Genomic DNA, 14,854 nt, shown 5'->3' with positions numbered 1-14,854 from the left:
CCAGATGATTATTCTGAACAAGAGGAAGAATCCCATCGGCATTGAACATGCTCAAACTATTGAAGGCTTTATACACCTCTATCAGATCACCTCGCCGGTGCCTAGTCTCCAGACACTGTAATTTGCAAAATTTAAGCCTTTCTTCGTAAGAGCAACCGTTTGTTCCATTCACTAATCTTGTTGCCCTTCTCTGTACTCGTTCCAGCGGCTCTAGATCCTTCTTGAAATGAGGCCTCCAGACCTGTATACAGTACTCAAGGTACTGTATACAGTACCTGACCATTGCCTTATACAAGGGAATAATCACCTCCTTATCCCTGCTAGAAATATTCCTGTATATCATTGGTGCCTTTCTTGTGTTTATCTTCAACAATTTCTCCTCCACTTTACTCTCAGTTATTACAAGATTATCTAGCTTACTGCCAGAGTTGAATACACCTCTGGCATTCTCCTTTCTGAATAACTCCTCATGTGTGAATGTCGAAGCAAAATATTCATTTAGCTTGTTAGCTACCTGAGCAGAATCATCACAGTTGAACCATCGATATCAAGTGGACCAATCTGATTCATCCCATTCCTTCTAGAGTTTACATAAGTAAAGAACTCTTTGCTGTTTTTCTTTGCATCCTTTGCCAAAGATTTCTCGTAATCTGCCTTTGCCTGCCTAACTTCCTTTTTAAATTGGTTAGAGATGAGCTTATATCTATCATAGGCTTCTGTGTCACATGTTATTTTATATGTATCCCAAGCATTTTCTTCTCTGTCATATGTCTCATTAGTTCATCTGACATCCATTTAGGCCTAAACCTTGAACAGTATTTCTTAGTTGGTATGTATAGCCTAGTAGCTTCCAAGATAAGTTCTTTGAATACTTCCCATTTTGAATTTGCTGTTGGTAACATCATCAATTGGTCCCACTGTATAGAATTTAAATACTGTCTCAGACCATCGTAGTCGCCTTTACGAAAGCAATAACCCTTCCCTTTACCCCTGATGGTAATTACCTCTTTGAGTAAATCCCACTTCAGATAAAGTGGGATTTACTCAAAGTAAATCCCACTTTATCTGAAGTAAATTTATTTGAGTAAATCCCACTTCAGAATCTGCAGATAAAGGAACCACCTAGTGGTTCCTTTATCTGCAGATTCTTAATGCATGAAGAATCACTGCTGATAATCAGATCAAGATTATTACTCCTTCTAGTTGCCTCCCGAACATGCTGATGTAGAAAACAATTATCCAATAAATCCACAAAAGCCTTGCTAGTGTGTGAGTAACCAACCCACAAATTCCAGTCAATATCTGGGAAATTAAAATCCCCCACTATAAGACTCTCTGATTTACTGGCCCGCTATTTCCCTGTACAGTTTCTTATTATACTCATCAGAGTCATTAGGACACTCCTACTCTCAATTTTGATCTCCTAATGCTTATGTCACACCAAACTGACTCGACACTGCACTGTCCAGCGATGTCAACTGGCTTCATTTCCTTGGATTTCATTTGTTTCTTAACTAATAACATAACCTCCTCCTCCCTTCCTATCCTGTCTATCCTTTCTGTAGACATTGTACTCCCCAAATTCCAGTTCTGCATTCCTTATATATGTGTGAACCACGCCTGTGATATCCCAACAATATCTGCCTTTGATGCTTTGAGCAATACCTCAAATTCATCAAATTTATTTACCAAACTCCTAGCATTGGTGTACACGCAAGTATACATGCACCTGTTCCTATTCTTAGCTACCCTAGCACAACCCATGTGTTTACTTGTACCGCAATGACTCCCAGCAGTCTCTGAAACATCCCACATCTTGTTTTCCATTCTTCTGCTCATTCCAACAGAAGCAGTGCAAGAATCACTTTCACCTATGCCAGTGGCTACTGTTAATCTATTAATCCTTGTATCTCCCCAACCTAGCAGTTTTCCGACCCACCTAACACTGCCTCGATAGCATCAGCAAATATTCTTGCACCCTTTCTATTTAAGTGTCTCCCATCCCTGTAGAAGCAGTCCCTTTTGTTAACAAGTACAGACCAGGCTGAAAAAAATTCTACCCCTTGAGCCACAATCTTCTACCACAATCTTTCTAGGGCCGAATTGATCGACAAGGCTCTCATCTTATACTCCCTCCTATCGTGTCTGGGCAGAATTGCTGATACTTTCAAATTCAGCCCTAATTCACGCCTTTTTTTCAACTGTGACCTGTACTTGTTAAGTAATTCTCCCGTTCTCCTATTCTTAATATCATTAGTGCCAACGTGTACAACTATATCACCTTTTGTGCCCTTAAAAAATGATATCTGCTCTACAACATCATCATCCTTTGCCCCTGGCAGACATACCCTGGTCCTGTTCCACTTATCCTTTTTACAAAGCATGTTCCCCGTTTCCCTGACAGTAGAGTCACCAACAACTACTAGTTCCTGTGGGACTAGCGCATTCTGCCTTGGGGGGTTGCCGCTGTGTTGCGTGATGACCAGGCGCCTCCGTAGCCAGGTGGGCAGGAGCAGCAGTGTGTAGCACATGCTTCTTGATTAGATCGGGGTTCCAGCCCGTGAGCCACAAATACGGAGGATGCGGAAAGGTCAGTGAATGACCACCGCATATCCCCAGAGCAATATGGCCTTAGTTGCTAATGCTCCTAAAAACCAAATAACAACAACAACAGCGTGATGACCAAGTGCAATGATATGACTACTGCAGATATTCAAGAATTACTGATAAAAAAAAGAGTCTGATGAAGCAGATTTGGTGGAAATGGTATAGGAGATGAACAAATCAATTCAGAGGGTAATTGCACAGATGAAAATGCTGAAGTTCCAGTTTTATGCTAAAAAGCATATGGGAAGATATAAACTTAGCAGAGCAATTAAAATCTTATTTTTTGAATTCAGATCCTTCGACTGAAAGAGAACAAAGTTCAAAAGGGAGCTTCAAACATGCTTATCTCCTACCATAAAATTTACAAAGATCTATCAAGCAAAAGCACACAAACCCAGATTACTGATTTTTTAAAGAGAGCAGAAGATACATGAAAAATAGATGCTACAGAAGAAAGTTCAGAAGGTGAAGATATTCTGCAACACAGAAAACTTTCTCGTTTAATTGTGCTTTATAAATTGATATTTATCACAATTTGTAAGATTTGTTCAGTTATTACTTAATTTTAATAAAAATTAAGGTTTCAATAGTTATAAAAAAAATGGCTCATTTTTGTTAGCTTTTGGAATGTAAGCCCCTCTCCCTTTTGTACTGGTTGTTAGGCCTGTATAACACGTCTTTGCACTACATGAGATTTTATAGGAACCTAACTACCATGTTAGACAAGGGTTACCTGTACTTGGATTTCAGGAAAGCTTTTGATACTGGAAGACTGCTGTATAAACTGGAGCAGTATTGTATTAAGGGCAAGTTGCTGCTGTGGATAAAGAGATGGCCAAGTGGGAGAAGACAGAAAGTGGTAATCAGTGGACACTGCTCTTTGTGGACTAAGGTTATTAGTGGAGCTCCCCCCCAAGGTTCATTGTTGGCCCACTATTGTTTTCTATATTTATCAGTGATACTGATGGAGGTATATCAGGCTTAATTTCCAAGTTTGCAGACAATACGAAGGTTGGAATGGTTGTTAATGACAGCAAGCTACTGCAACAGGATTTAGAAAAGTTGGGCAGATGAACTGAGAGGTGGAAACTGAAGTTTAACTTGGACAAATGCAGAGTACTACAAGTGGGTAGCAGTGACCCCAGAGAAATGTACCAATTCTGTGGTACTACACTCAGGGTGGTGGGGAATGAAGAGGAATTGGGGATAATTGTATAGTTAGATATGAAGTTTTACATCCGGGTGGTAGCCCACAGTGTGGGTTACCACCCGGATGTAAACCAACATAAGCGGGGGTCAAGGTGGTGCCCACACCACATGGAGGAATGCCGCTCCTCTGTATTACCAGGAAATACTAGGTGGTAGATGACTCGTCAACCGGTGCAATGCCACCACTTTGCTTATTGGAGACTTAAAGTGGAGGAAACCATGTTTAGTCTCCAGAGCTAAGTTCCGGTCAACCCTTCCCCATCTCTTCCATCATGCAGTATGACTAATGACCTTTGAGGTTATGATGAACATAATGGTGAGATTCAATCTTCCTTACATTTCAAGGGTACAGCACTAAAATGTATTCACAGGCCAGGTACTAGTTAGTACACTGGACCGAACCTATTGGTAACTCTTTAGGAGGCTTCCGTATCAACTGGTGTATAATCTTGCTACCTCTACTCTGCCAGATAGTCACTGGAGGGAGTCAGAGTAGTGTGTATGCGGAGGGGTCATTGTTGAGGCCACGTTATGGCCTCAACAATGTCAAGGATCTGGGTGTATTCTTACCATGTGTATGCCATATCCAAAAATTTCATTACTTCATACAGCATGTCTCCGTCACTTTTTCTTACTATTGAATACACCATGAATTGTCAGACTAAAAGAGTAAGCTTATCTGCAAAAAGATCTAAACCTCCCAAACACTTCCTAGTTCATTTCACAAATATATGTGGTCTCAGTTCTAATCTCAACGATGTCCATTTTCACTTGCAGTCTGCCAAACCCCACGTACTTTTTCTGACAGAATCTCAGTTATCAGTTGATTCAACCACTGCTCATCTCAGTTGCCCAAATTATTCGCTGTATGATTCCTTTTGCCTCAAAGGTGGTCCGATATTCCTTGTCAAAGACTTGATAATTTGGAATCTCCTGATTTCAATCTTCTCTGGCTTAAAATCTCTCTACCTCATTGTGTAGAAATCCCAGGTGCCGTCTGACACGAACATACCTCATTGTGCAAATTCATCTGTTGTGTTTACCATTCTCCCAACTCCACTAATCACTTGGAGCTCTTTGACTTCCTCTCTTTTATACTTGACTTTCTCCAGTCCAACTTTCCTAATGGTGAGATAATTTTCCTTGGTGATTTTAATGTTCACAACTTCAGCTGGCTTCCGTTTTCTAGTCACACCGACCCAGCTGGTCGAGATGCTGAGGCTTTTGCAATTACTAAAGACCTTGCACAGATTGTTCATTTACCCACAAGAATAATGGACAATTCTAACCATGCAGCCATGGTTGATGTTTTTCTCACAAACAACCCTTCTAAGTAAACAGTCGAAGTGAGTGGTCCTTTAGGCACCTCAGATCACAACTTGGTGATTGTCTCTTCTCCAATGGAGCCTTTATCTCATGGCTTTTCCCCACCTCGTATTGTTTGGCATTACAAGAATGCAAAATGAGATGACCTGCGAGATTTCTTTTTCTTGGTCGGATTACTGTTTCAAAACTTCTGATGTCAATGTTTGCTCAGATCGTGTCAGTGAAATTATTCTTGTAGGAATGGAATCCTTTATTCCACACTCCACTTTAAAATCTCATCCTTTATCTAAACCTTGGTTTTCCAATAAATGTGCATAGGTTTTTCAAGAGAAGAACACTGCATGTCATAATTGGTTTGTTTCCAAACCTTCAGATTCATTTTCTGCCTACACCAAAGCTCGCAACAATTGTAAAGCAGTTATGAATCAGTCCAAACTAGATTTCGAACAGGCTAAGAGTAGAAAATGTGCTTCTTGCCCTAATGGTAGCCAAGCATTCTGGTCTCTTGCTAAAGCTATTGGCCACAACTTTTGGCCATCTCTGCTCCCACCTCTGTCAAAACCAGAGGGTTCTGTTTCACTGCAGCCAAGGATAAAGCTGACCTTCTTGCATCCCATTTTTCTTCCAACTCCTGTATCAATGATCTTGGTAAAACACCTCCCACCATTCTCAACACGTTCCATTCAATGCCTCCTGTGGTCTTCAGTCAAAAGGATGACAGAAGGATTTTGATGAATCTTGAGGCTAAGAAAGCTCCACGTCCCGATGGTATTTCTCCACTTGTTCTCAAAACCTGTGCTCCTGAACTTACTCCTATTCTTTGCTGCCTTTTTTTCACTTTCTTATTCCAAAAATGTTTTTCCTTCTGCTTGGAAATTTGTTCATATCCAGCCAGTTCATAAAAAGGGTGACAAATCACTCCCATCCAATTATCGTCCTTGCAATTACGTCTACTCTTTCTAAAGTAATGGAGAAATCAATTAACCGCCAACTTTTAAACTACCTAGAAACCTTCTGTCTGATCAACAATTGCCAGTATGGATTCTGTCAGTGTCGATCCACTGGTGATATTCTGGCTTATGTAACCCAATTATGGACTAATTCAATGGAAAGGTTTGGTGAAACACAAGTAGTTGCCCTTCACATCTCAAAGGCTTTCGATCGTGTTTGGCATAAAGGTCTTCTAAACAAGCTTCCATCTTATGGTTTGTCAACTGTTTTTTGTAATTCGTTATCCAGTTTTCTCTCTGATTTCTCACTGAGGGTGATGGTAGATGGCTCTCAGTCTTCTAACTTTTCCACTGATGCTGGTGTCCCCCAAGTTCAGTTCTTTCCCCCACTCTTTTCCTCTTGTATATTAATGACCTTCTTCCATTGACTGGAAATACTATCCATAGTTTTGCCGATGATAGCACATTGCATTCCACTTTCCATTTTGAAAAACCTTGTCCTGCTCAATCAACTTCAACTTCTCAAATATCCGCTACCAATTCCTTAAATGCTGATTTCTAGGTAATTTTCCAGTGGGGAAAGACAACTTAGTTGATTTAAATCCTTCTAAAACTCAGTTTTGTCTTATATCTCGCAAAAAGGATTCTTCTGCTCCTCTGCTTATCTTTGGTGACACTCCAATTTCTAGGCATAATGATATATCTCTTTTTGGATTACCCTGACTTCTAATCTCTTTTGGTACAAGCAAATTAAAAATATTGCTTCCTCTGCATCTAAAAAACTTGGTTTTCTCTTTCACTTTCGGTGTTACTTTTCTTCCAGACAGCTATTCACCAGTACAAATCGCAAATCTGCCCTGCCATGGAATATTATTTCCACATCTGGGGTGGTGCCCCCAAAACCTCTCTCAGGCTTCTAGATTCCATTCAGAAGAGGGCAGTTAGGTTAATTAATGACTCCTCTCTAACAGAGTCTCTCCACTCGCTGTCTCATAGACATACTATTTCTGCTGCATTCCTTTTCTACAGATACCTCCATGGGCACTGTTCTTCTGAATTGGCTTCTATAATTCCTGCTCTCCAACTGGAAACTCACAGAACCAACTTTTCATCTTCCTCGTTTATTCATTCAACTGCTGTTTTCTGGACGAACCTTGTTTCATATGTATTTCCTGAAAATTACAGTCTACAGAAGTTCAAGTCTAAGCCGACCGGGCTAGCTGGGTGGGTCAAGTGCCTGCCTGGCAACACAAAGGTTGCGGGTTCTAATTCTGCCTCGGACTTGGATCAGAGTAGTGCAAAAACTTTGGGAGGTGCATTATGGCCATAGAAGCTGATGCGCCAACTAATGGAAAAAAAAAAAAAAAATTTAAGTCTAATGTCAACAAATATCTTCTTTCGTCTTCTCAACCTCCAACTCAAGCACAGTACTAAGTACTATAGGTTCTAATACCTCTCATGTGTGGGGTTTTCATAAAAAAAAATATTGGTATTGAAAAGGAATTTAAAAAACCCAAAAATTTAAAAAATTCTTCATCTTAAAACAAGGATGGGCTCCACCATCTGCAGGTTATTCCTACTGATGTGTATATTTGCTTTGTCTACATATTTATACCTTCTTTGATATGTTTTCTTATTTTATTGTGGTATTGAAATAGTCATTTGAATGAAAATAGCAAAAGCAGCGTAAAATCGATGATAATCTTGTGTACAATTATTGACTAAAGTTTCTTGGCAACATTGAGTACTCACGTGGCACCATCTGCTGCCACTTTCTGTCTTCTCCTGCTTAACAATCCTTTTATCTATAACAGTAATTTTCCCTTAATGCCATACTGCTCCAATTTGTACATCAGCCTTCTATGTTTAACAGTATCAATAGCTTTTGTGAAATCCAAATATAGTAGAGCGTTGATAATCCGAACTAATTGGGACCGGGGTTAGTTCGGACTTCCAATTTGTTCAGATTTTCGAACTTATCAAAAATCTGGTCTGGGGACTAAAAAAAGTTTAGTAAGTTGGAAAAAAAAAAAACAAAAAAACACTGTCTTTAAAATCTGAGGGACTGCCTAATTTTTTGTTAAAATACAGTGCCTTTTCACACAACAAAGATTCAGATGTGGGTTCTCCTAAACTTCTTCTGTGTGAACCACAAATGAATGGCATCTTCAAGTGATGGGTCATTAGCTGTTCTCATAGTTTTTTTTTTTTTTTGCAAGTTGTGATGCAAACTTTTTAAAATTTTTACCTTATTGTTTTTAATAATTATTATGGTTGACTTTCCATCTTAAAATTTTGCTAATGAAGACCTGCTTTCTCTATTTGAAAGTGTTTAAAATCTTAATATTTGATTTAAGTGGTAAAAATTTCTGCTTCCTTTTAAAGGACGATGAAAACTACAGTATGGTAAAATAAAATTCTGTGAAAACTCTGTTCAGAACCTTTTTGCTGCGTATTTCACTTGTGTATATCGTGTCAGTTGCAATTTCTGCATGCCATGTTTTGTTATTGGTTGATGCTTTTTTTTTTTTTTTTTACTATTTTAGATTTTGCCATCCCCCCCCCCCCAAATGTTAGTGAATTGAATTATCAGATTACAAAGTTATGTTTAGTTAGTACTGTATGTATATTAAATAGTCTATAGCCAACCGGGTGTGGGTAAAGTGCTTGCCTGGCAACCCAATGGTCGCGGGTTCGAATCCTTTCTCGGGCTTGGATTAGAGTAAAATGCAAAAACTTTGGGAGGTGCATTATGGCCATAGAAGCCGATGTGCCAACAACTGACAAAAAAATAATAATAAATAAATAACAAAAAAAAAAATTCTATATACGTAAGCATAAATTTTTATTTTGCTAACCTGTAGATGATTCTTCTGATTTTTACGTATCATTTAATTTTGTAATTGGTAAGAAAAAAAAAAGTGTGAATTTGTGCTTTATATCTTCATTTTTATAGAATGTGGATAATAATCTTCTGATTTTTGCTTATTACAATTGCCGTTTAATATAACCAAAATTCAATTCATAAACATGATCACAATAACCAGAGTTTCCTGTAATTATTTTATGGCACCAGCATAAAAAAAAAAAACTTAATGCTCGTTCAGATTTTTGACGCTCTACTGTATATGATATCATAATTATTTTTTGCCTCCAGTTCCTTTGTGACAACATCGTAGTATCCAATCATATTGGTCAGATAAGATTTCTCATTAACAAACTCATGCTGTGTCTGAACTATAGCTGCGGTCTTGTCTAGATAATCCTGCATTGTTTCTTTAACCAGTGACTCCATTACTTTCCCCAGAACAGAAGTTAAACTAACAGGTCTGTAATTACTCATGTCACCTTTTATTCCCCCTTTGTGAATTGGGGATACACATGCACTTCTCCAGTCTGTGGAGACCTCCCCTAATTCCAAGGGTGCTCTCATAAGTTTGGCTAAGGGTTTGCTTTCTTCCTTTGCTACCTCCCTTAATATAACTGGATAGATCCCATCCACCCCGGGTGCCTCTCATGTTTAACTTCAACAATTTCTCCTCCACTTTCCTCTTTGTTATTACAAAGTCATTTGCTTCCTGTTAGAGTTAGAGAAACCTCTGGCCTCCACTTCTCTATAGAATTCCTCATGTATGAATGTAGATGCAAAATACTCATTGTTTGTCAGCTGCCAGAGTAGGATTATCAACAGTCGAACCATTGATATCAAGTGGATCCGCAATATATAATCTGATTTTTGAATGCAAAATGAATAAAACTTGCTGAGACTTTATAGCAGAATGTTGGCTCAGTAAGATGAAGCCTGCACAAATTAAAAGCAAGTCTATGAATGGGTGGGTAAGTTTAAGAACAGTATTGAAAGTGTTTAGGATTCTTCTCGACTAGGACAAGCACATACTGGTTGTGATACCAGAAGTCTTAGTTGTGATACAAGAAGTCTTAGTGGTAATGGAAGTCAAACAAGGAAACTATCATGTTACTATTGAAACTGCATTGTATTTAACACCAGAACTATGACATAATACATGTTTTGTGCTTATTTCATGGTATGATTGCAAAGGAGAAGCCTTCTTTAAATACATAGTAACTTTAGATGAATTCTGGGTGCATTTGTACCCAAAAAAGCAAATATGCAAGTTCAGAGCGGCACCATATAGGCTCACCTTGAATCAACAATCAGGAAAGTGTAAATTACTATATCTAGAATAAAAAAAAAAAAAAAAAAAGAGTGACTCAGGAATGTTATCTGTAGAGACGGAATAGAGAGAAATATTGTGATGTACTTCTGAACCATTTAAAACTGGAAATATTGAAAGTTATGATTTGCTGTTCTCAGGTGAAATCGACTTCATCCTCACTAACAGAAGATATATCGTGAATGATGTTACTATCCTGAATAAGGTAAATGTTGGAAGTGATCACAGAATGGTAAGTTGTACACTTGATATAGATGTAGGAAAGGAAAGGAAAAAGTGACTCGAGGAAATAATACAAAGGTCTTTGAGATAACAGATGAGGAGAAAAAGCATTATGTACTGGAACTTAAGAACAAGTTTGAGCTTCTGCAGACTGCTCAGGACCAAGATATTGACGAGGAATATTACAACTTTCTGAAAGTGATAAAGCCCAAGAAACCTATAGGGAAAAAGAAATCCAAAGAAGAAAATTGAAATCCGGATTTTCTGACAAGGAGAAAATTGAGTATACTGAGTTATGCAAAGCCATTAGAAAGAGACTCAGAGAGGACATAAGAAGATTTAACAGAAAAGTAGAACAAACATTAAGGGAAAACAAAGGATTTAAATCAGCGGCCATGAGCAGTAATACAGAAAGACAAATGATACTGAAACTGAAGAATAGCGATGGTGTATTTATAAACAGCAAAGACGGCATAATTCAAATAGCAGAAGACTATTATAGAGAATTATACAAGGAGCGAGGGAATAATGCCAGCAGTGGGGAAGATGGATCGCAAATTAGCAACACATACGATATACCCGATATTCTTCCTGATGAAGTAGAATGTGCATTGAAGAAAATGAAGAATCGGAAAGCCCCGGGGGAAGATGAAGTTACTGTAGAGTTGTTAAAATTGCAATGAGAGAGATAACACAAAAACTGGCAAGGCTCTTCAGTTTAGGAAAAGGTGTGATGCCTAAGCAGTGGAATAATGCAATCATAGTTTTGCTGCATAAGAAAGGAGATAAATCAGATATTGGAAATTACAGACCAATTAGCTTGTTATCCCACATCTACAAGTTGTTCACAATGGTCATTACTAACAGATTAGAAAGAATACTTGATGAGAATCAACTGAAAGAGCAAGCTGGTTTTAGGACAGGATTCTCAACTATGTATCACCTTCACATAATATCACAGCTAATGGAGAAAGCAAATGAATATAAAACACCATTGTGCCTGCCATTTGTGGATTATGAAAAGGCATTTGACTCCATACAGCATAAAACAATGTTTTGGGCACTGGAAAGACAAGGCATAGATACCTTATATATTATGATTTTGAAGAAAATATATGAGAGTGCTACCTCCTTTATTAGACTAGACAAAGACAGTAGGAAATTTAAAATCGACAAAGGAGTTCGACAAGGAGACACAATATCTCCAAAGCTGTTTACTGCTGCCCTTGAGGAAGCTTTCAGAAGATTAGACTGGTTACAGAAAGGAGTCAATGTGAATGGAGAGTACCTAAATGGTTTAGGTACTCTCGATGTGAATGGAGAGTACCTAAACCATTTACGATTTGCAGATGACATTGTGGTCATAAGCCACGATCCCAAAGAATTAGAGGAAAATCTTAATCAGTTATGCAGTGTTCGTAAGGATTTTGGACTAAAGATGAATATGGCTAAAACAAAAGAAAGGGAAATATGCCACAGAAAGGGAAATAATGATTGAAGGAGCAGTAATTGAAAAGGTGGAGTCATATACTTATCTGGGACAAGTTATTAGCTGTAATAATGATAAATGGCTGGAAGTCCAGAGAAGAATAAATTTTGGATGAATAGTATTCAGGAAATATAGTCACATACTGAAGGCAATATCCCAGTTTGTCTGAAACGTAAAATAATGAACCAATGTATACTGCCCACCATACTTATGGAAGTGAAACTTGGGCACTCACCAAAAGAATGGAAGAGAAGCTGAGAACTACACAGCGAAGAATGGAACGAATTATATTGGGAATCAGACTGTTAGATAAGAAGAGAAACACATAGATTAGGCAGCAAACTCAAGTAAAGGACATTGTTATCAAAACTAAAGAACTGAAATGGTCTTGGGCAGGACAAATAGCTTGAAGACATGATGACAGATGGATTAAGAAAATAACAGAATGGTAATATAATTTTAAGTATTTTTCACCAACCGTATGTTGAAATGACAAAATAAAACGAAGGTCACCCCGTCCATCCATCTCCTATATCCATCTCCTCTTTGAGGCAGTGATCCTTAGAGGGGATGAACGATTCCACCTGATGCGCTCCCGAGTCGCTTCCGGTTCCGACACGCACAGTGCACATGCCATCGAATCACATGACATGTGCCGTGAACCTGTGGGTATTTAATGTTGCTCTTTAAAGTAAAAAAGCGTACTGTTGAGAAAGAAGGTGGAGCCTTTGAAAGCTTCAGATATTTTATCGCTTTTTAACCTAGTATATTTTATGATATTTTGTTTGGTTTTACAGATATTTTATCGCTTTTAACCTGGTATATTTTATTGTATTTTATGATATTTTAATTGTTTTATATCCACCGTAAATAATTTATTGTAAGCTTAATTATAAAGTTATCAAAATTTTGGCCTTCGTTTTATTTTGTCATTTCAACATACGGTTGGTGAAAAATACTTAAAATTATATTATGAATATACCCAACCCCAGAGGCCTATTTGGATAACAGAATGGTACCCAAGAGGAGCTAGAAGAACCTGGAAGACAACGGCAGAGATGGATAGATGAAATTCGAGTTTGTGGGTAGTAAACGGATGGCAATTGCACAAAACAGAAGGAACTGGAGGCCTTCATCCTGCAGTGGATTGAAAATGGCTAATGATGGTGATGTTCTCAGGTGTGTATGCAGTATGATAATACCTGTCTTCACACTACCTATTCTACAGTGGGTTCGATACAGGAGATGACATCTGAGATAATCCCATTCTCCAGTATTCATCAGAATTATCTTTTAGTGACTGTGAACTTTTTCGGCTGTTAAAATACACACTGAGGATGTCACTTCTCATCTGATAAAGAGGTCAAGATGGCAGTCAAGATTACAAATGGTTGCAATGCCAACCACGAAACTTCTCTCAGGAAATCCTAGCATTATTGCAGCTTTAGAAGAAGTGGGTCAGATGTAATGTGGGCTACTCTAAAGACTAATATGCATTGTTTCCTTATGAAAGGCAACTTTTATTTAACTTTTGTGGGTTTCTTTTGAGTGACCTTTGACTTATTTAAATATAATTTTGTTCACCTGTTTACAGTGGTTAGTAATAATTCAAATTCTAATAGGCCACTTACTAAAATTTTATTCATTAAAATTATATATTTTTTGGGAGCAGTGTTACTACTATAAGTAATATACTGCTATAAATTATTTTGCTTGCACCAAACTTTTTTCTTTTCCTTTAGTATAAATTTTCCATTTTTGGTATTGCTGGCATCAGGAGGACATTGCCAACTGGCAGTAGTGAAGAGCATTGATAAATTTTTGCTCCTTGGTAGTAGCTTTGATGGTGGCCCAGGTGAAGCTCTTGATAAAGTAAGTATCAAGAATGCCTTGAGTGCAATATTTAATTTTTACAACTAAATTTTTTGTATAAGCAAAATTAACATTAACATCTATCCCTTCCTTTTTTTTTTTATTTGAGCCATCTTTACAATGGTGGCCTAACTATACTATGATAGATCATTTTTCCCAACCCATAATGCTAGAGAAATTGATAATCTCTCATATTAAATACAAGCATTCCTCTGTTTAAATCATTTCACTGCAATGGCATCAGTATAACATGTTTTTTGTCATGAGTCACAAATTTCCGCTACAACTACATTACGAAAACTGAAAGATGTACCAGACTTAGTTTTTCTGTGCACAGAGAAAAACTGTCACTCTGTTATGCAGTCTTGCATGTGGCAATGTGCATTAATTCTCAGTTCATTTACTATTCATTGGGTCATTAACAGTAAACATATATTCAAATCATTGTGATCATTAGAAATATATCTGGAAAATGGTTAGTAAATGTAGCTACGCATACACTTTTGAAAAGGGGCACTGAAAGCAATCTCTTTAGTGATGAAATTCTAAATGGCAAAACAATTTAATGTGGTTGCACTTGCATTGATCGAGTATTTAACATGCAGCAGTATGCTTAGTGTGTCATCATCTCTCTCTCTCTCTCTCTCTCTCTCTCTCTCTCTGTCTGTCTGTCTGTCTGTCTGTCTGAATTATGATTAAGTCATGGACAATGTGGAGAGGCTGTTTTGCTTGTGAATTAAGGATGAAATCCTGTGTGACGATTTTATTTTAGGGTTAGATGGTTTCACATTTAATATTAATGTGACAAATGATGCAAGACAGCAAGCTTATATATCATCAGCCAAAAGAAAAAAAAAAATCCCATTTCGCCCATCCATCCCTTCCAATAGTTTTTTTAGTTCTTCCTTGAATTCAGTCCCACAGATGGAAGTGTGTGCAATCAACCACCCAATGGTTGAAGGCAAACTTCTGCACATCTATTC

General features: G+C 37.8%; 1 protein-coding gene across 2 annotated transcripts in view; it reads left to right on the top strand.

The window, feature by feature from the left end:
* The window catches only part of Tcs4 (Threonyl-carbamoyl synthesis 4), a 344,103-nt gene that overhangs the window by 85,924 nt on the left and 243,325 nt on the right, over nt 1–14,854 (top strand). For both annotated transcript variants that reach the window (XR_016546994.1, XM_090374528.1), the window contains exon 4: nt 13,742–13,871. Coding sequence is in view for 1 of the 2 variants with exons in the window: in XM_090374528.1 (XP_090230654.1) it covers nt 13,742–13,871 (130 nt within the window). In the remaining variant the exon portion in view is untranslated. The remainder of the gene's footprint in view (nt 1–13,741; nt 13,872–14,854) is intronic.

This window comes from Mastigoproctus giganteus, chromosome 1 (genome assembly GCF_048544385.1).
Source record: "Mastigoproctus giganteus isolate SK-2022 chromosome 1, ASM4854438v1, whole genome shotgun sequence".
Taxonomy (NCBI): Eukaryota; Metazoa; Arthropoda; class Arachnida; order Uropygi; family Thelyphonidae; genus Mastigoproctus; species Mastigoproctus giganteus.
Note: the sequence above shows the minus strand (reverse complement) of the source record. Positions and strands in the feature narration are given on the sequence as shown.